This window comes from Excalfactoria chinensis, chromosome Z (genome assembly GCF_039878825.1).
Source record: "Excalfactoria chinensis isolate bCotChi1 chromosome Z, bCotChi1.hap2, whole genome shotgun sequence".
NCBI classification, from domain to species: domain Eukaryota; kingdom Metazoa; phylum Chordata; class Aves; order Galliformes; family Phasianidae; genus Excalfactoria; species Excalfactoria chinensis.
In genome coordinates, this window is record NC_092857.1 from 2201065 (window position 1) to 2222179 (window position 21115).

At 43.0% G+C, this 21115-nt stretch overlaps 1 protein-coding gene across 1 annotated transcript; it reads right to left on the reverse strand.

Moving 5' to 3' along the window:
- Window positions 1-1371: 1371 nt before the first annotated feature.
- On the reverse strand, window positions 1372-15240 carry LOC140264072 (urea transporter 2-like). Its single transcript, XM_072359541.1, has 9 exons — window positions 15113-15240; window positions 11385-11576; window positions 8174-8363; window positions 7547-7675; window positions 5697-5889; window positions 4952-5099; window positions 3911-4045; window positions 3019-3068; window positions 1372-1641 (listed from the first exon to the last, which is right to left on the reverse strand). Exons 2-9 carry the CDS (start codon window positions 11548-11550, stop codon window positions 1372-1374), a joined length of 1281 nt encoding a protein of 426 aa, XP_072215642.1. The 5' UTR covers window positions 11551-11576; window positions 15113-15240.
- Between the last annotated feature and the right edge of the window lie 5875 nt (window positions 15241-21115).

The window sequence follows — 21115 nt, forward strand, 5'->3', positions numbered from 1 at the left end:
GCAGATTCTGGTGCTGCAAACCTGGTGCTTATAAAGACATAGAAATTCCCTTGGTTAGGACGGGGGGAGCACCTTTTTAAAGGAAGCTTCAAATACAACACTACAGCTTGGCCCCCATCTCTTTGCTCAGACAGACTCAAATGAACGTGCAAAACAACCCCACATTAAGATGCAAAAGGGATAGCATCTAATCTGAACACCGAGTGATGTTCCTTTGAGTTTTGACCTTAAATCTTCAAGAACCTTTGTGCATAAGATTCTTAAACTGATCACAGGAAATGACTTTAGAATGTGGAAGCCTTTCTGTTAGGCTTTCTTTCTAGTGGTTTTGGAAGGGTTCCTAAGGAAAGCGCTCTTGTGGGCAACTGGACCTTCCCTGTTAGAAAGCACCCCACTAGGTGACTCAGCAGCAAGGCCACCCCCTATTTCCCATGATGATTATGATGGTGCTTCACAAGATTTCTCTTGGACAGCTCCTGAAAACACAGGAGATGACCCCAGTCCCCCCCCCCCACAACAGACAAGGACAGTATTTGACTTGCTTATTGCTTGTAGCTTAATGCAAAGGATCAGTTTCCCTAGGAAAAGGGGAGAAAGAACTGCAGTAATTGCTAACAACAGTAAATATTTATCTCATTCTTTATGTAAAATGTTTCTGTTTTCCACTGGATGCATGCAGGGATTCAGATCTGTAATCCTGCAGTCAGCAGGATCTTCTATTTCTAAGACAGAAGGCGATGCAAGGAAAAGAAAAATGTTTTGATCATTGCTGGCTAGTCATTTCTGCAGTATGATTAAAGCACATATATTCATACTTTCATTGTCTTGACACTTAATGGGGAATCAGGAGATGGCACCAAAAATAGTATGCATTCTGTTAAAATATTTACCCGTGTGTGCTGTAGCTGTTAAGACACAAAAAGAAGGGAAGACATTGATGGGACACAAGAAAGGAAGAGATCAGTCTGTTTATTCTACTTTCAAATATATATGTTCTTAATTTAAAGTGCTGCACTTGATGTATTTCTTACATTATTTATTATTATTAGATACCAGCTCTCTTGGCATATTTATTTTGTTAAATTACACATCTAAAATTAAATACAGCTCCTTGTCAGTGTTTATGTTCTTCTGCCTATTCGTATAATTATTGTTGATAAGAGGTGGCTTTCAAGTTAACAACATGTGGATTGATAAGACAGCCATTATTATGTTACCTGAGTGCTTTTTTGGAAAGCTTAGCTCAAGGGCAAATTGTATTTCATCCAGAAATTGCAGTGCTGAATCCCTGGCTTACAGGCTGCTGCTGAAGGTGATATTTGCTGCATCCAACCAACTGCTTGGAAACTGCCAACTCCCGGGTATTTGAAATCAGTGATTGCGACTGTTTTTGGGGGTGCACAAGGGAGTGCCCCCTGTGCTTATCTTTGAGTCGCCAGAAGGTTTCTGCTCCTTTCGCTTCTGCTCTTCTCTTCTGCTCTCTGATGCTCTTCTCTTCATTCTCAGGTAGAAGATCCTGTTGGCTTCCGGGTAGGTGACTTTGCAGAGGGGGATTTTGTAGATGGCTGGGTTGTCTGAGGTTATTAACAGGAAGAGAAGCGCCGAGAAGCAAAAAGGCCAGGTACAGAGTGGCAGTCCAAGCTGGGAGGGGAATGGACAATTAGGTGTATTTTGGAACCTCTTTTGCATATTCCCTTTGCTTACTTCTCCCCGCTGCTAAATTGTGGCATTTGAGAAGTTGTGAGGGTGCTGCTCTCATCAGAACAGTGTGACACAGGATGTATCTTCCTGAAGCCCCCTCATCCTTATAGACTTTTGCCCATTCAGATGTGGAGGAGAATGCTCAGGGGCAGGTATGGAGAAGTCTACGTGTGTGCTTGGTCCCTGGATGTCTGGGAAGCTTCTCTGCTGCCAAATGTAGAAGGGTCCAGTGGTTTGTAAAATATGCAGAGCTATGTAAGGCATCTCATAGTGTAGACCTGGGTCCTCTTGAAGGTACAGCTGTTGGCAAACATGATGCTCAGAAGCAATATTGAAGCATCTAAATCAAGCTTCAGAGCTCTGCTGACTGCAACAAAAGCCCAGACATCCAGCTCACACGTAGACATTTCAACTGCCTAAGACATGACCAAATTCCTACTCTCATGGCCCTGTAAAATTTGTTCTGAGAATACTGTTCACACACCTTCAGTCCTCAGTGCCCACGGATTACTGGCATTGCATCTACCCCACAGTTCTGCTCTGTGACCCAAAGTCCTGATCTATCCTGGAGTTTGCCAAAAACCAAAATTACAGGGAGAATAACTAGATGTCCTCTTTCCTGATCCATACCCAAAACAGGTGTGCTTAAAGCAGCCTTTTGCATGGACCTACCCGGTATTAAGAGTATGCCATATGAGTACATTTAATGCATTTAAGCTGTTAGTTCTACTTTTATTATTATTGTAAGTTACTAAATCAATTTTATTAAAATGTGGTTTTACTTTATTCTCTCAGATCTTGAAGAAACAAAGACTGGCAGCTCTGGCTTCATTTCTTTCTTGAACTGCCCAGATACAACGATTCTGTATTTAAGAGAGAAATTGCTTTTTTTTTTCTTTTTTTTTCCTTAAATAATCATTGTTCTCATATCCAGACCAAACTTGGGACAAAAATTTGAGGGCGGAGTGGGAAAAGCAAGGAAAATTTTAGACCACTGCACTTAAAAATATTGGCTGCAAATTAATGTTGCATCTTAAACCATAAACACTTGCAGGAATTCACATATACGTGCAGATTTCCATTCTGGATTATATGCTCCAGAGGTCTTTGAAGTCATGTTATCAATCATAGAGTTTGCAGGTGCATGGTTCAGCTGATGCACCATCTATAAGAAATGCTGCTGGCTGCAGCACACTTGTTTCAACACTGTTGGAAGTGACATGGAGAATTTTGGAGCATTTCCTTGGCATTGTACCATGAGGAAATCAGAACATAGCTAAATCAAACAAACAAAACTCACAAAATATCTAAACTTACCACAGATAGTGCATTCGTAAAAGCTGCTCCAGCATAGGCACAAAACAATGCTGACAAAAGAAGACCAAAGACAGCTCAGGTTGGGGAAAGAAAATAGAAAATCAGAAATAATAAAAATACCCAAATGCACAGTAAATCATTTCATCTTATGTGAGGAGTAATGTTAGAATTCAATAGCTGGTTAATGGGCTCCAATGCTGTCTCTGGCCATGTGGTCTACAATTGGTCCTATATGCTCTGTAATGGTGGACAGTGCAAGAAAATGGTTTTGCCAAGAGCTGATGATGGTGATATTCTCTTATCCATTGACACAACTTGAGCTGTGTGTTGTGGGGATCAGAGCCACTTCCTGAGCAACTGAGAAAAAATGTTCAGGTTAAACATGACAAATGGCTGGAGGCTGGGTTAACCTTCATGAGGAATTTCCACATGGTACACTGTTCTTAAACTTCCCATATTATCTGGTTTTGTCTGTTGCTGGAGGAGGGTGTCTTTGGCTAAATGATTTTTAAACTGAACTCGTGCAGTATCTCTCTTCTTAGGAGGCAAATCCTCTAAGGATAATTACAATTCTGGAATGGCTTCTACCAGTCTCCTGAGTTGAAAAATTTTTAAGCTTCTGTTCATGGCATAGCTTGTGCTCCTTACAAATACTCCTTCCACTGTTTCTAGATGTTTCTTTGTTATCTGAAGCCTTGTTATCTAGAAGCCTTTACTTCTGCCTTTGTGGCTTGCACCTCCAAGCTCAAATCTGATGCCATGACAGAAATAACTCTTTCAGAGTTTTGCAGGAAATCAGAATTCCAAACTTAATTCAGAGTTGTCCTGTACTGCTCATATACTGTGTGAATGCAAAAAATGTTTGGCTTCCCTTATAATATAAGATACATACCACAAGCAAGGGCAAGCAAATGAGTCTGCCAGGTCAGGGCGTAGAACATGCCTCCAATTGCAATGCATGCGAGAGCACAATTGTAATTGTGTAAGCCAAGATAGATGCTGTCAAATGGTGTTGCAATACTCAGTGCTACAAGACAAAAAAAAAAACAACACAAAAACCCAGGATGTGAGCTATGGGAAGTATTTGCAGGACGTACCCCTTATTTGTTGGAAATTCAGTCTCTTCCCTGATATCCAGCCAAGTTTACAGTGTTTGGCTCAGTCTCAAATGCTTCCTCAGGTAAAATTTCCTACTTACACCCCAGATTTGCTCTACTTAGTCCCTAGGATCTCTGGATGGAAGATTCAGCCAGAGTATGTGAAGGCTTTCTCACGTGGGTTTCCTCATTGCAGAAAGCTGTGCTCACATGTATTGTCTAAATCTCACATGTACCCAGATGCACAGTAGAGACACAGATTTGTAGGAGTAATAGAATTTTCTAGCTCTTCTTCATGGCCTTTGCTAAAACACTCAGTGTGTTCTGATCCCTCCATCACTGCTGTAGAAATTCCCCAGTGGGATGCGAGCTGAGGTTTTGCAACAAGCCTGACATCATAGGTACTTCTGTAGGACTTCTCATATGCTTCGAGACTATCACTAAAAACGGTATCATGACACAAATTGCACAGCCCACCTTATTCTTGAAAGCAAGGATTGTTTTTCTGGTTAGTGGAGTGTTGTCTGGTAGTGGAGGCTGTTCCGGGTGGTGTTCATCCAATGCCAGTAGGGTTAAGCAAGATGGAACAAACCACTTGCCAGAGTTACAAATTTAGTTACAAATTTAGAGCTTAAAGAAAAACCAGCTTCTGTTATTCCCTTCACCATGCGGAGTGACCTTCAGTAAGACCTTTAAAATTCAGAGATGCTTTAAAAAATGGGAGTACATTCCCTCAGCCCACACAGCTGCAAGGCCTGGACAGAGTCTCATCTTGGCTTGGAACAACAAGATCCAAGATTCTCCTTATTGAGACAGTGTTGGTGAATATTTCTTACCTGCAAACATCCCAACTGTAGATCCAATTGCGGCATGTAAGCAAATAAGTGGGGAAGAGATGAGTAAAGCAGCAAGGAAGATGCCTCCAGTCCAGGGGTTTTCACAACCATATACTTGACCAACACCAACTGGGATGGATTGCAAGAGCTGCAACAGCCAGTAGATAGAGGACGTGTTATTGTAGCTCTGAGCAGAGGACACAACAGTTATTTTGTCCAAGGTATTGGTTAGAAAGGAAAGGTAGCAACCCTGGCTCTGAGCAGGGCTGTTGGGTGAATGTAGGCATTTACACCCTTCAGTCCAGAGTTAGTTTCTTGTTTGGTCTGAATTTCATCAGTCCAAGATGGGCTTTTATTTGCTCTGGGGTGGTAATGTGATCAGTGTGTGTTTGTTGTGGTTTTGTTGTAAATTACTTTAGTGAAGAAGAAAAAATGTGACCCTCCTAAGGAGTAATTCTGTGTTGGGGATGATTTGAGCTTATTACCTTGGATGAAGCATATCAGTTCCCCTTAACATTTCTTTGGGAATGTGGATGTAACAAGACATTTTCCAGTTCTAGAGCTGGCCAAAGGAGAATGGGTGTAAATGAATTTCTGCCTCTTTGAGATTGTGATGTTTCTTCCCTCTTTTCATCGACCATCCTGCTGACATCCCTTTGACCACATCCAGACAATGAGCATGCATATCTGGACATACTTGTGTGATAACAGCAACTGAGGCATGTTTAGGGGCAATCGAACTTACCAGAGGCACATTGATTGCAGACCAGGTGATATTGGGCACTGATGCTACAGGCTTGATGAGGGTCGTAGGAAAAAAAGGATTGTAGTGCCCTGTGGCTGCCAAGTACAAAGTCACCGCAATATTGAAGGGCAGAGTGAGCACAGGAAGGTCCCATTTACTGAAAATAGATCCCAAAGCACTGGACAGGACTGGACTGAGAATGATAGGAAAAGAGAAACAAGTATAGCTTGTTCATCATAGTTGCAATAGTGAAGCATCCTACCATTTGGTCATAAGCTTTGGTAAGTGAAAGCCAATGCTGTTCCTTTGGAAACATTAGGCAGTGAATTCCTTTCATTTAGTAGATTGCATCTAGTTAGAGAATGCTGTTTGTCCTTTTACAGCATCTATCACACTCATCTGTGGACTCATATTGCTGAGGAGTCTTCTCACCACTTAAATTACTTTTTTGGTCTTCTTTGGTTAAGTGGGGCCCAGAAAATATGTAAGTGGGAGTGCAGGTCATGTACTTGATGGAAATGGGCTGTATTTTGATGGTTTTTTATCTGAGATCTGGTGATGCAGCTGGACTGAGCCACCCTTACAGTCAGCCTCAGAGTTGCAGTAAGCATTGTGTAGCTTACGGAAATACAACTTAAGACCCGAATTCTTCGAGAAGCTGGATTTGAGTCCCAGAAGAACATTAGACTGGTTCTAATCTAAAACAAAACAAAACAAAACAGCAAAACAAACCGGAAAACAAAACAAGCCAATTATTTGGCATTTCAAAAGCAACTTCTTGTGTCCTGTTATGAAGATATTATCAGTGGGGAAAAAAAAATGCTTTGTTCTCCTTTTGTATTCTCAGATAAAGCCTATTCTTTTATGATGAATTTGGTTTCCAGAGCAGTTTAAAGGCTTCCTTGCTCACTGCTATAGAAAAAAAACAAAAACCCACCACTTCAGTGAAAACAGCGTCCCAGTTTCTGTGTTGAAATACAAAGCTTCTGCCAGCTACACATCTCGTCAGGAAAAAAAGAAACAATTAAAGAAATACCGACTTCTAAAGCTGAGATCCAAACTACTGGTTGAAGAAAGAGAATCTCTGAAAAGTCTAATTTTAAAACCTTTCAGCTCTGCCCTCGAGCCCTGCGAACTAGAAAAACAGGGAAATGTTGGAATAAAAAGCCTCGGGGAATTCTGGCAGACAAGACAGACTAAACATTCTTGCAACATGTTCTGGGTTTTGAGAGTGTCTCAAAATGACCTTCGCCGAGAGTGACTAGTGAAATAAAATACTGAAAAATCTGATTTCAAAAGCAGTGAAATGCAGTCATGATTTGTATCTTGTCACTGTCGGTGATGAAAATGTGGCTTTTGAATTAATTTCTGTTGAGGCTGTTAAATAGATTCTGTAGTGCTGTTAACGGTCTGTATTTAGAAATGGTAAATATAGCTCTGAAAGGATGCTGTCTAGCTTTTGGAACTAGTTGTAGGAAATAATTCGATTCGTGACTGGTTGCAACATCTGAGATGGGAAGGTGGAATTCAGCCTGAAGGAGAAGCTTCAGGTCAGGTCAGCAGCTGGGTGAGGGAGAGTCATAGGAGTGCTAGGCATAGTGACATCCACCCCACTGTGATCTGCTGATGAGGTCCATAAATGTGCACTGGAGTAGGGCTGCTTTGTCCTTCAGGTATGACTGACCTTCTGCTAGTGTGTTTCATTCAACAGAGAGCTTTTTTCAGTGCTACCTTGGCTGGATCTACTGATGTAGAGGACTGTGCAGATGGGAAATGCAATGTGTATGAAATTCACATAGCAGAATTCCTTATTCTCTGAGAACTGTGCCTAAGAGAGAGGTGACACTTACCAGGCCATGGATATAACTGCCACAGGGGGAAGAAGCCACCAGTAGTAATCTCCCTTATCCGAGTAGACAGCCATGAGCAGTCCCACCAGGATCCCATTATAGCCGTGCAGCCCTGCTGCAATGGCTGATCTGTGATACAGAGAAGTGTTTGCAAAGCAGCAAGCTGTGCAGAAGGTGATCTGCCACAGAGACTCACTGAAATGCATCTTAAATATATCCTGCTCCTGGTGAAGGGAGTGTAGGGGGAGGATAGAAAAAGCAGTGAGGTATTTGCCTGGTTTCATTGCAGAGGTCTGTGGAAGGCAGGATTTTTGAGACTGTTAAAGAATGATGATCCAGGAATCTCTCTGTGACCCAAACTGTATGGTTGTGATGATGGCAAAACTTAAATGCTTATCAGGGAGAGAACTGGACTTGTAGTGTTGGATGATGTTACTCTCACAGTGTTGGCCAACTATCAAGACAGACCAGCACATCCTGGACCGCAGCTCTGTCCTCACCTAACTTCTTCCAAGCCAAATGAGGAAAGTGGGTCTGCTGAATCTAATACTGTTCAAAACAGGACTACAACCCATCAGCGTGCTCCTGATATCATAATGGTGATCTCAGACATGAGGTCCCGCATACCTCTCCTGACTGAGAGCCAGTGCAGTTAATGTTGATGTGGTGGTTCCAACACAGCCCGTCAGCATCCACCAGGGCTTCTGGATGAAAAGCCCCACTAAAATGATGAGCCCGCTGAAAGGGTTGTTGACAAACATCACCTGAGAGGTGCCTCGCAAGATCCAGTCCACCAGCTGAACCATGAGGGGTTTATCTGAAAGAGATAAAAATGCTGGTGATAAGACACCTTTTCATTGGGACTCATTCAAAGCACACTCAGCTTGACAGTAGTTTTCTTGCCACAGAGCTGAGGTGATGTATCAACAGGACTATAAAAACAGGCTCTGATTTATTGCTGTCTGAGCATATTTTTGCATCTGGCACTTGAAATAACAGGGACTGGGCCCTGCTATAGAGTCTGTGGAGGGATTCATAAAAAATGGTTTATTTATGGTGGTAAAAAAAAAAAAAAATAAAAGTCTTTGCAGAAAATTCTGCTATAAATTTAACAAGGAGATAGACCCTTCTCTTTGTATCATTCAGATGCAGAGAGGGATAGAGGCAAAGACTGAAACTAGGTTGTATTTGGATAGGGAAATATAAAAGAAACACTCCTGCTGTTTTACAGAGAAAGCTGGTGATCCAAAACATGGAAAAGTCAGGTGGTAAAGCGAGGGAGGGTGTGATGCAGGTCCCCATGGCAGAGGTGGCTCAGTGCTCAGATACACGAGGTAGTAGGAATTTGCTTACTTGCTTACAGCCTGGTGCACAGTTCAGACTCAATGACATGACGGACAGTTCTGTGTAATATCTTTACTGATGGAGATTGAGCGCACCCTCAGTAAGTTTGAAGATGATATGAAGTTGGAAGTGCTGATCTGCCTGAGCATAGGAAGGCTCTATGGAGGGATCTGAATAGGCCACATTGATGAGCTGGGACCAATTCTGTGAGCTTCAACAAGATCAAATACTTCAGTTAGATCTAGCCCACATAACACTATGGGTTTTTTGGGCAGTGGCTGGAATGCTCTGTGGCCAAAAAGGATCTGTAGATGTTAGTCAACTGATGTCTTAAAATGACCCAGCAGTGTGCCCAGGCGACTAAAGAGGTCAATACCAAGAAGGTATCCTGGCTTGCATCAGAAGTAATATAGTCACCAGCATTAAGGAAGTGATTGTCTGTCTGTACTTGGCACTAGAGGGGCTGCATCTCAACTGGTACGTTCATTTCTGAGCTCCTCACTACAAGAAAGACACTGAGATGATGAAACATGTCCAAGAAAGGTCAACAAGGCTAGTGAAGTGTCTGAATTGCAAGGTAGTCCATCCATCAAATCCATATCTTTCCAAATTCCAGTCACCAGGGACTTCACTGTACTGCCATGAATTTTCTAATATCATTGAGAGTGACTTGGTGCCTACATTGGCCAGTTCCCTCAGAACTCTGAGATACACCTTGTTGGGACACATAGACTTATAGTCAGGTTGTAAACATGAGATTTGCTTACAGTGGGGGGGACACTGCTCCCCCATTTCCTAGCTTCTAACCCATCCACTTCGGGGGTACGAGGTTGCTTGAGGGCATCTCTGTACAGTAGTCCATGTGCAGAAGAGGGATCTGAAGCACTGCAGTAGCTGTGTTCCTGACCCTTGTGCAAACTAACTTGAGGGTGAATTGGAAATGGCACTGTAATGCTGTGTGTTATTAAACACAGTGAAAGAAAATGAGAAAGAAGCTCTGCCTGCATGCACACATTGTACCTTTCACCTTCTTAAATATGTGAAATTAATTCAGCTACTCAGTTTACGCTGTTAATTAGACGCAGTGTGAAGTGCCAGGCTGCTTCTAGAATCTGGGCAATATCTCATTCGTAACAGCTTCCCACCACCCCCTTCTTTTCCACTTCCCTTCTCTGTTTATTTACAGTTGGCTCTTAAGTTCTGTTTTGTGATAGAGGTAGCTTAAAGAAAAGTACTCTCAAGGGGCAGACACCACTCTACATCTATCCAGCATCCCTGGGAGAGACTTCCCAAAAGGCTGCAGTGTGTCTTAAGGGTTGATTGCATGTACATCTGTTTAGCAGTGTGTTGCTGGTGATCCAGGCAGTTACAACCAGGAAGGAGTGTCTTCTTTAGAGAAAAATGATTGGACCCATTTGAGATAAATGGGAAATATCAGCAATGCTTTTGGGTTTAAGCACTAGTTTTAACTGTATTCAAACATGATGAACATGCAGGTGCAGGAAGACTTTCAGGACATCAAGTAATAAAAGCTGTTTACCAAGCAAGGTAGTTAATAAAAAGCAAAAGGAGACATCCCTTTTTGCTGATGAACCCAACTGGGTCCACTGAGAACAGGTTGCTCAGTGAGCTGGTGGAGTCACTATCCCAAGGTTTTCAAGAAGGGTGAATGCTGCTGTGAAATGCTGAAATGGTCCAGAGTGTTCACAGGCACGGGTTGATGGTTGGACTAGAGGATCTCAGTGGTCTTTTCAACCTCAGTGATTATATGATTCTATGAAACTGCCATCCTTCTGAGCTCCCTGAATGGAGGTAACTCTGCTCACCTCCTCTTCAATCTCTTCCTTTGTTGGAGCTGTGTTGCTAATGAACCTTGCCTTGACAGAGAAGTCCCAATCTTGCACACCATCTCAAAGCCCAAATCCCTAATAATTCTGGGTAACACGGACCATCTGCTGATGTATTGTTCCTGCCTGGACAGTAAACCTTTGAGATCAGTACTTGCTTTGAACTTTATAGGAACATAACACTCGTGGTGCTTATTACTCCCCAAAGGCTGGTAAATATAAAGCCTTTGCCTGTAACAGTCAGAAGTCAAGTCCACATTGCCAGCCCACACATGGACAGGGAGATGGCTACTGATCCAAAGCACTTACAAACAAGTCCAAATCCTCAGCTCTGACGTGCGATTCTGGGCATTGCTATGAGGAACACAATGTTAATGACATAACTGATTAAGTGTAAAAGACATCTTTTGCCTGTGCTGAATTATATGTGCGCCCATGGTAATGACAGTGAAGTTTCTTTCTCAAGAACAGCACAATTTGGGCTAAAGCACCAGAAGTTCACAGTGAGTTCAGGCCATGCCTGCTCTGCTGTGTCTGAGAAGGTGAAGTGGTCCCTAGTCTTGTGGCCCAGCACTGGATGTACTGTTGGTGATGTGGACATTCCCACCATGCCATTCCAGAGAGCCCCAGCATATCCCTGTGCTTACTTTTCATCCACTCTCCATATTCTTTCATCTCCCCTGTGAGATACTTGAAAACTTGGTGGATTTGTTTTCCACTTCTCCCCAGCATGTCCTGGCTTCTTGGCTGCTTCTCTGCATATAGGTTCCTCTCAGCCGGCCTTTCAGCCACAACAATTTCTCCAAGATCCATCTCTTTTGGGTAGTGAGAAGAGGAAACTGTAAATCACAAAATCCATGTGTTAGAAAACCTCTTGTTTTGTGCTCTGGCAACTTTCTTCTGTAGTTTAGAGAACCACAGTGACATCGTTTCTTAAAGAAGGGAGGTTTTATGGAGAGGACACCTGCCTGAGCTACTGCTGAGAGTGATGTGAGAGCTTCCATGACAGTAATGTAAGCTTCCATCTAGCACTTGCTATAGCTGTCTTCTTTTGGGGATGATAACCATAAAATGGTCTAATGCTGACATGGAGCTGTGGCACAGAACTGCACGGGGCAAATTAGACATGGCTTGTTTGCCTTGCAGGATCCTGGCCAGGGCTCCTCATTCCACATCTGCTTATGATAGACAACCAAGAGCAAACTGAGGTAGCATCAAAGTCTTGCTCAGAAATTGGCATCTAGATGTGACTCTGAGCAAAGATGAGCCCCTTGGATCAGGGCTGTGGGCTCTTTAATAAGCAGATGGATTTCCAGGCAGGATTATTTGTTTTTTAAACTCCAAAGTACTACAGCAAATTATTAAGAAGATCATTAAGACATGAAGTCTACAGAGCAAATACACTGTATTGCAACCCAGGGAGTTGCACTGTAGATTACATCTGCAAAGATGCTGCCCCGTTTGCTCAGATCGTTTTGGAGCAGTGTGTCTGGGTCTCTAGGTGCTGACCAAGAGCAGATGATGTTGCCAAGAGCTTGCTCCATGTTTTGTGGGGTATGGGCCCCACCTTCTGGTGGAAGCCTGGGTTTTGGCAGATGGCTGTCAATGTACAGCCTGCAGCAGAAAAGCAGAATGAGAAGGGATGCCTGGCTGGGAGCAAGGCTGTTGTGCCTGACAGACTGATGGTAAGTAAAATATCCATGGCTCTGGGTGCTCTAAGAAGGGGGTCCTTGACCGCCAGAAGATGTTTTCCATTCACCCCATGAAGTACAAATTTAGATGCAGCTCTGGAAATGCATCCTGCAGAGCTTGCTGCCTTGTGCTTTGGCTCTCTCTGCTGGCAGCACAGCTCTTTGCAGTGGCCTTTGAACACAAGCCTCAGCCTGGGGCTGTAGGTTTAACATGTAGTTGTGCCTGCATTCTCGGCACCTGAGTATCTCATGTTTATTTTGAACCTCACCACGAGAAAAAAACAGTTGGGTTTTAGAAAGGCGAAGCATCACTGCAGAGCATATAAAGTCCAGATTTACAAGACTGTGCTGCTCATTTCCCACTGAAATTGAGATGTGGGACCTGGATGTTTCTAAAAATTCTTGCCCTCTCTCACATCATTTAACTATTAGGGGTTAAGTGCAAAGCAGCCATGTGAGAGCCTTTTGCCATCCGTGCAGAGAAAAGCTAGTACCTCAGGAGAGTGATTCATGTCACTTTTCTCATATGCCTGTATTAGATGTGAATTAGGGGGTGCCTCTCTCTGCAGAGGGAGACTGGCTGCTGAGCTTTGAGGGCTATTTTTAGGTGAGAGAAATTCCAGCCATGGAGATTTTGGCAAGGTCAACCCTCATGTTTATGGAAGAGGGATCTGGAGTCCCAGGATAGTGCTTTAAATCACCAGGCCATCTGTAACAGGCCCACAGTACGCATCAAAGCTCAGGAGCTAGGAAACAGTTCTGGTCTTGTGATTCTCATTTCTCTATGTATCAGAAGGGAATTAAACCTCTGTTTGTAAGGTAGCGTGCTCATCCACCTCATAGGGGAAGGCAGCCTGGGAGAAGATGGCTGAAATTCACAAATTTTGGGGAAAGGGAACAGTGCTAAAAAATATATGAGGATATTGAAACCATCCACGCTGCCACAACAGTGAGCAGTAGGGCTTTGCAGCAGTGAAGTCCAAAAGGGGTGGAGAAGATACTGGAGGGCTGTGGTGGGCACAGTGATCCCTGCAGCAGCAGCCTTACGCTGGAAAAACACACTTTGCAGTGAGCACCTGTCAGGCAGCAGACATGTGCTCCATGCTACAGGCTCCTGGAATAATAGAGAAATCGTTTGAACAGTTAGCTAATTAGGGCTAATGAGAGCCCGAATCACTTATGGCGCACCTACAGCTGATGGGGAATTCCTTGAGAAAATGCCTTTTGTCAGCAAACACTGATTCATCACTGTTGTTAAAAGACATCCCTCTTCTCAGGAGCATCTGTCAGGCTGCAAGGTGGTGCCTAGCAGTCCTGATTCATCTCCTGGCCTAACTGTGCCTATTCATTCCCAAGCAGACTGCTGTTCTATCATGCTTTTGGGGTGCAGGATAATGACAGTCTAGAGCTTTGTACTTTTAACCTTCTTAGAGTAAACACTGGTTTTCTGCTGGAGAAAATATTCGTGGCGTTACACCCCCACAAAGTCTGCAGATGTTTAGTGGCCCCACAAACAAATAACAGCACAAGGTGGCTGTGAATAGTGGGAAGGTACATGATCAAGGGTGATGAGTAACTCACAGCATTTGAAACCTCCTTTCTGATGGAGGGAAATGCACATTTCATGCTCATTTCTGGTTGAGCAGGGAAATGAGCATTACACTAAGGCACCTGAGATCAAACCAGGGCAACTGGTCTTTCCTTCTTCACTAGCATTGTGAGCCCACGCTGCAACCTCTCTCCTTGGAATGAAAATCCTGTCTTTAAACAAGTACTGAGCTTGTGTGTTCACCTTCAGGACGTGAATCTTTTGTTGCCGTGATTTCTAGCTTGGGTATGCAGTCACCCTGGCTAGAAATCTCAGTCCTTTCTGGCTTGAATCCCATGGTATCACCTGACTCCAGGATGTGGAAATGAAAGGAAATCAGCAGGGAAGCTGGGAGGGCTGAGTGCATAGAGGTGACTGGAGAAGTGTTGACTTCAAGGGACGTGGCCTCACAAGGGTTTCTGAAAAGAAGCAGTTTGTAAAGGCGTGTTGCTCTCAGCAGAAGCCATAAAGAAATGGAAAGGAAATAGTTTGTACAGCTAGAGGGCAAAACTTTGGGATGGTGACAGAATGCTTGGCTGACTTGTAACGACTTTACCAAGAAAAGCTCTACCAGGGATCTGTCTGCGACAGTGAAAATAAATGTAGAAAGCAGGGCATTTCAGAACAGCCACGAGGTTGAATGTAACACGCTTGCAGAGGGGCAGGTAGAAAACACTGTGTTGGGTTTATGTGGCAAGGTTTTGGTAGCAGGTGTGTTGCAAAGGCGGCCTCTGTGAGCAGAGCATGAAAGCTGCCCTATGTCGGCTCAGAGGAGGGAGAGTGAGAGCAGAGTGGTGGAATTTAGCTGCCAATCAGGGTGAAATTAGCAGTAAGTTAGACCAGGTGGGTAAGACAGACACAAAAATCCTGCATTCTTATCCCAGACACCTACATAAAACAAAACAGCAACAACAACAGCAGTAATAATAAACAACAAATAGATCAACCCAAAATAGTAGGGTAATATTTTTTTCCTACTCTAGGCATTAAATTGAGCCATGTTCCATAGCAGTTCTGTCATATCCATGCAAACACAACTGCCATGCAAAAATTAGCAATCAGGACAGTTTAACTTATGGGGTTGAATGACTCTTACATCTGTGGTTAGGTGCTTTTATCTGAGGATGTGGCCTTGTAGTCCTCCTGTATCTTTCCTTCCTGATCTGTATGGTATAAGATGCAATACTTTCCTTCTCTCCAAGGCAATTCTTTACTCCTTCTTCATTTCCCTCTGCTGCTGTGGTATCTCCTAGTCTGCCAAATGAAAGCACAGGGTTTAGTCAATGGGTTGTCCTAGCATACTGGATAGGTAGTGCCCTTGGCACCACCTGTACGTGGCTTGTATGTATACATACATGTATATGTGCAACTATGGAGGATGGTTTGCCTTCCACATCGCCAAAATGATTCCAGCAGAGTGGAAGTCCTGACTCTCCTTAACCATTTAAAACCTTACTGGTTTTGATTTCTCTGCAGTCAACATGGAGAGGTGAGCACCACTCTCTTGCATGTTCCATTGTCTGTGTGGAATGAACTCTATTTCGGAGACTCCTGTTTCATCCCTTCAATGACAGAGTGAGGCTGAGGTGGGATTTGTGTTGCTAACCATGCAGATTTCCAGCATAAGTCTATCTCAGCAACTCAATCGGGCTCCCATTACACTCAGTGAAGAGCTAGTCAATATATGGATCTAAAGCATGATTCACCCCCTCCCATCCTGTACTGGTGAATCATATTATAAACTCTGTTGCATTTGGGAAAGACAGATAGATCAGATGCAAACAGCTGCACTGCTTATATGGAGAGAGAGGTATGATGAATCTCAGCAAAACGACTATCCCAAGGTCATTTGGGAAATCTGAGGTAGCAAACAAGGATGTTAATGTTTGAAAGGAACACTGCTTTATTTTATTTTATTTTATTTTATTTTATTTTATTTTATTTTATTTTATTTTATTTTATTTTATTTTATTTTATTTTATTTTATTTTATTTTATTTTATTTTGTTTTTTAATAATAAAATTAGTCAGACCAGGTAGATATTCTGAGACACAAAAATGCTGTTTTCTTGCATATGGTTTCAGTTATAAAACCAGAGGGGAAAACAAATAGAGAAAATATGAAATATAAACACCACTGCTTCTAAACAGAATGTTTTTCAAAGGTTTCCATGAGGTGTTGGCTGCTCTGCAAAGCAGACTGTAAAACAACTTTACAAGCCACATTTATTCTAAGAGCTCCACTTATTGAAGTACAATTCAAACTCTTGTTCTGCGGGCCAAGTCCCATAAATTAAACACTTGTCCAATAACACATACCTCTCCACTTGGATCCTCAGTTTCTTTTTGGCTTTGTGGGTCTGTGTCTTTCTCTCCCTCCCTCTCTTTAAAAAAATCCATTGCAAATGGGAACAAAAAAGGGTCTGCTTGTTTTAGGAATGAATTTAAGAAACAGGCAAGGAAAATAAGCATAAAGAGGGGAAAAACAAACAGGTCAGCATTTAAATTTAGCTGACAGAGGCTTTGGGTCCATTATTTTACACTGTGATGACACTGGTTTAAAGGTAGGTTGAAATGTCCAAGCAATGAGGCCAGTGCACAAGCAGGTTTGTAGGGACCAGCAGAGGGACCTGGAGCTGGACGGCAGGTTGGATCTGTGCCCTGCCTTCAAAGAGAGCTCCATTTCCCTGTGATCAGCCTTCTTCCAAAGGGTCATGGCCTTAGAGATGTGATCCTAAGCAGGGCCAGATTTTTCTTAGAAGGGAAGGGACAGCCCCATTGAGCTTTAGCTGGAAAACAGAGTGGGATGGTTTGAGATGTTTTCTGTCCTGTCTGATCTGGAGTAGGAATGGGTCCGTGCTGGAAAAGCCATGCTGCTGGGCTCATTACAGCTTCCCATTCCCATCTTTTTGCCTTCTACTCTCTGTCATCACCAGATATCTTGCAGATAATTTTTTCTGTATGATGTCTTTCAAAGCCCTATTTTATTTTTCATCCAAGAAGCTAAAGATCTCATCCCATTTCCCATCCTATCATTTCTACTTTAGCACATCTGTCTATCTGGTTTGACAATCATTCCTGCCTTTTGTATCCTTATTTTCCTGACTTTCTCTTTGATGTGGCCTACCATATTTTCACTTCTCTTTGACCATGAGCTGCATGCTTTTGCTTTCAGAACCAGTCATTGCCCTGGGGAATGTTAATTTCTGCATCCACCTGCAAATCACAGAATCACAGAATGGCCTGGGTTGGAAGGGACCAACCCCCTTGACACAGACAGGGACACCAGCTTCCACATTTAAAAATAGACCAGACTTACTCAGTAAAGCTTACTCAGTTTTGCCATACTATTTTTAAAGGATCATAGAAACACAGACTGATTGAGGTTGGAAGGGATCTTTGTAGGACACCTGATCAAAGCCCCCTGCTCAAGAAGGGTCACCTAGTAGTCCCAGGTCATGGGTAGACAAAACTTAAAATGTCCCAACAGGAAATACTTTTTCTAGCTGGGATACTACAACTGATGAGAATGGAAGAAAGGGTGAGAAAGGAAACGTGCTTTAAGGATATTCCAGTGTGGAAGAAAACAGATTTAGATCTACCATTGCTCCAGATGGTTTTAGGAAGTCTTTTTGTTTTGCAATGAAGCTGGAGCAGCTCTTGTGGCCAGTTCTGAGGGCTGAGCTATGAGGACATTGCTTCTTCTAATTGATGGTGGTTAAGAGTGATGATGACTTCTTAAGCTGTCATAGAATCATAAAATATAGAATGGCTTGGATTGGAAGGGAACTCAAGGATCATGAAGCTCCAACCCCCCCCCCCCCCCAGCCACAGGCAGGGCTACCAACCTCCACATTTAATACCAGATCAGGCTGCCCAGGGCTCCATCCAACCTGGCCTTGAACACCTCCAGGGATGGACGGGGCATCCACAGCCTCTCTGGGCAGCTGTTCCAGCACCTCACCACTCCCACAGTAAAAAACTTCCCCCTGACATCCTACCTAAATCTTCCCTCCTTCAACTTAAAACCATTTTCCCTTGTCCTGCTGTTATCTACCTTTCAAAGAGTTTACTCCCCTCCTCTTTATAGGCTCACTTTAGGTACTGAAAGTCTGCAATTAGGTCACCCCACAGCCTACTCTTCTCCAGGCTGATCTGCAGCAACAGGGCTGTCTGAGGTACAGATGGCTTTGAGCACAGAAGTTTTCTGATATCTCTGTGGCTACTTAGGTGATACTGTACGGTGATGTTGATGTTCCACTCCCTGTAACATAAATGGTATGCTGGAGTTGGAGGATCTAGGTCTTCACTATTGACCTTTGGGGCCAAAGCGATCGTTGGCCTGCCTGAAATCCAATGTGCTTGTGTAGAAGATAGCTGTAGGAAGCTGTACATAAACTGACCAGAGGCAGCTAGTCACTACACCTGAAAACATTTCTGCTGGCATCAGATAACCTGCATGAGATATGAGGAATGGCAAAAGAACTCCGTGAAGTGTGCTGCTGTTTTTTTTTTTGGTGAGCATGAAAGGATCAGACCTCTCTCCAACAAAACTTTGCCCGTAAATGTTTTAACTGCAGAAACAATCACATGGTTGCTGATATTGCTGGGCCAGTCCAGCTGAAAACTGGACTGCCTTTAACAATGTGTGGTAAACCACGGCCTGTAACATGCTCACAATGAATAAAAATGCCAGAACTTGTCCAACATTTGGTTAAAACTTGAAACAAAACATGCAGCATTTTAACGGGGTAACTGTAAAGACATTTCTCCATATACTTCACATCTCTTGGTCTTTAATAGAAAGTTAGCAGGGATTTTCTTTTTTAGATAGCAACAATTTATTGCGTGTTTCCCGGGTAACTACAACACTGCAAACCTTCCCTGAAAACTCCCCTGGGATTCCTGCAATGTTAGTGAGCATAATGAATGGTAAATGTAAAGCAAACCCATTGAATCGCTTTATTTTAAATTCTGGCAGAGACATAATTTCCCACAGTTCATAAACATTTACAAAAAAGGAGTTTACATGTAGAAAAACAGTTGTTTTTATCACTCAGATCAAAGAATACATTTATCTGGATGTACGGGTGCATTTTCAGCCAGCTTTTGAGGAGCTCAGGTGACAGTCTTTAAGAAGCTTCATAGTCTAATACTGAACCTTTGAAGTCTACAGCTTTGCTCACCCGAAGATACAGACATCAATTCTGCTCTCTGTTTTGCATGAGTCTGAAGTTTACACTTCAAAGATTATAGATGACAGACCAAATTTCCCAGGTTGCTCACAGCACTGGAACTTATCAAATAGAATAAAACGGAAAAGTAGGGCACATTACAGGATAGAAGGTTTTGTACCCAAACCCACGGAGCCATTTTGATGCTCGGGAGCCAGTTGGATGGCATTTGAGCTCTGGGAATGTGGCTTTATGCCTTTTGGAAGTTCAGCAGAAGGATTTCCTTAGTAGTGTTGGTGGTATTGCATCAGACCCTAAGATGGAGGAAGCAGCAAAGCAAGAGCTGCAGATAACAGCGTTGCAGCTGCCAAGGCTCCTGGCAAACCCTGGCACCACTCCATGGGCTGCCTTACATTGCAGCAGCTCAAGTCCAGAGTTTACTAGATGGAGTCTGGTTTTCATCTTGAGTTTTATTCCTCGGTAGTTAATAGAATAACACTAATGTAAGTGAGAGAAGGGTCATATCCATCAATCCCAGTGAAGCTGCTCTGCGTGTGTGTCATTGTATACTGAGAGCAGATGGGGGTAAGTTGGGTTTATGTGCTGCTGGATCAGTGCACATCCTGGGGCATGTCTGCACCTCCTTATGGTGTGACTGCATCTGCACTCTGCATCTCTGTTATGAGGCATATCCACTTGGAGTCTCAGTGTTTCAAGAAAGGCTGGCATTTTGGGAAGGGCAGAAGGATTTAAAAATGGGGTGTTCAAACCCCTCCTTTTATAAAGTCCCTAAGAAGGAGAATATAAGTTACAATCGTTTCTTTCAAAATACTTCATTTTGCTTTAATCTTCTAAAGAAGCCCAATGTATCTGTAATATCGAGTTACAAATAAAATGAACTGTGGTTTCAAAATGGGGAAATGGTGCACTGGAGGCTGAATAACATTAGAGATTTTCAGGAGAAAATTGCTGTCTCCCGAGATTTCCACATTTTTGTGGAGTTCTGTGCTTTGTGGCTACATTTCTATTCCCCCCCCCGCCCCCTTTGGTTCTTTGTTACTCCACTGTGAGAACTGCAATTTCATGTAATTGAGACATCAAATACCTCCCACCATCAGAAGATGTTTCTGGCATATTTTGGTTGCCAACGTGTTTGTGTTGAAGCAGGATGCTCCACTCACACACAGAGGATCTTGTATGGCTGAAAGCAGATGAAACCTGATTTAAATGATGTTTCTAATTAGAGGTGAGTATTATCTCTCAGAAATGCGAAAAGTTTTTAAATTAAATTTGAGGGCTGAGAGGGTCAGATGACAAATGCACAAATTAGTTTAATCTTAATTCTTCTTTGGGTGAGGCACGTGATCCAGGAACTCTGCCACAGCAAAGCTTTTAAATGGGGGATCTGTGGAGGAGGTAAAGAAATTTTTTTCCCCTCCCAGCAGAAATGCCAGGAAAATTGTTCTTTGGGTGTTTTTAACATGTCTTGGTCGTGGTGAGATCTCGGGTCCATGGATGTGAACCCTTCTGGGAGTAGGGTTAGTCCCCATGGTATAGGGGAAGAATTGAACTAAGATTTGTACAGGGATATATTCTAGCTGAAATGCTGATGCTTGTGAGGAAAGGGATGGGCCAGAAAGGAGAGCATTTAGCCAAAACTTACGTACTTCATTTATAAATGTGGGTACTGCAAGGAGTCCTGTTCAGTCCTGTTCACCTATTCAGGCTGGGTGTCCAAAGAAGAAAGGCTGGAGAGCCAGGATTAGGATTAGGTTGGTGTATGACTCAGACTAAAGAGAGTGGGAGTTAAGAGACCTGGTAGGAGTTAGGATATGTGGATAGGGATGCAAAGAGAAAGCCATGATCAGATTCACAGTCAGTTATTTGACTGGAAATAGATGGAAATGCAGCATTGGTGTCTGTGTG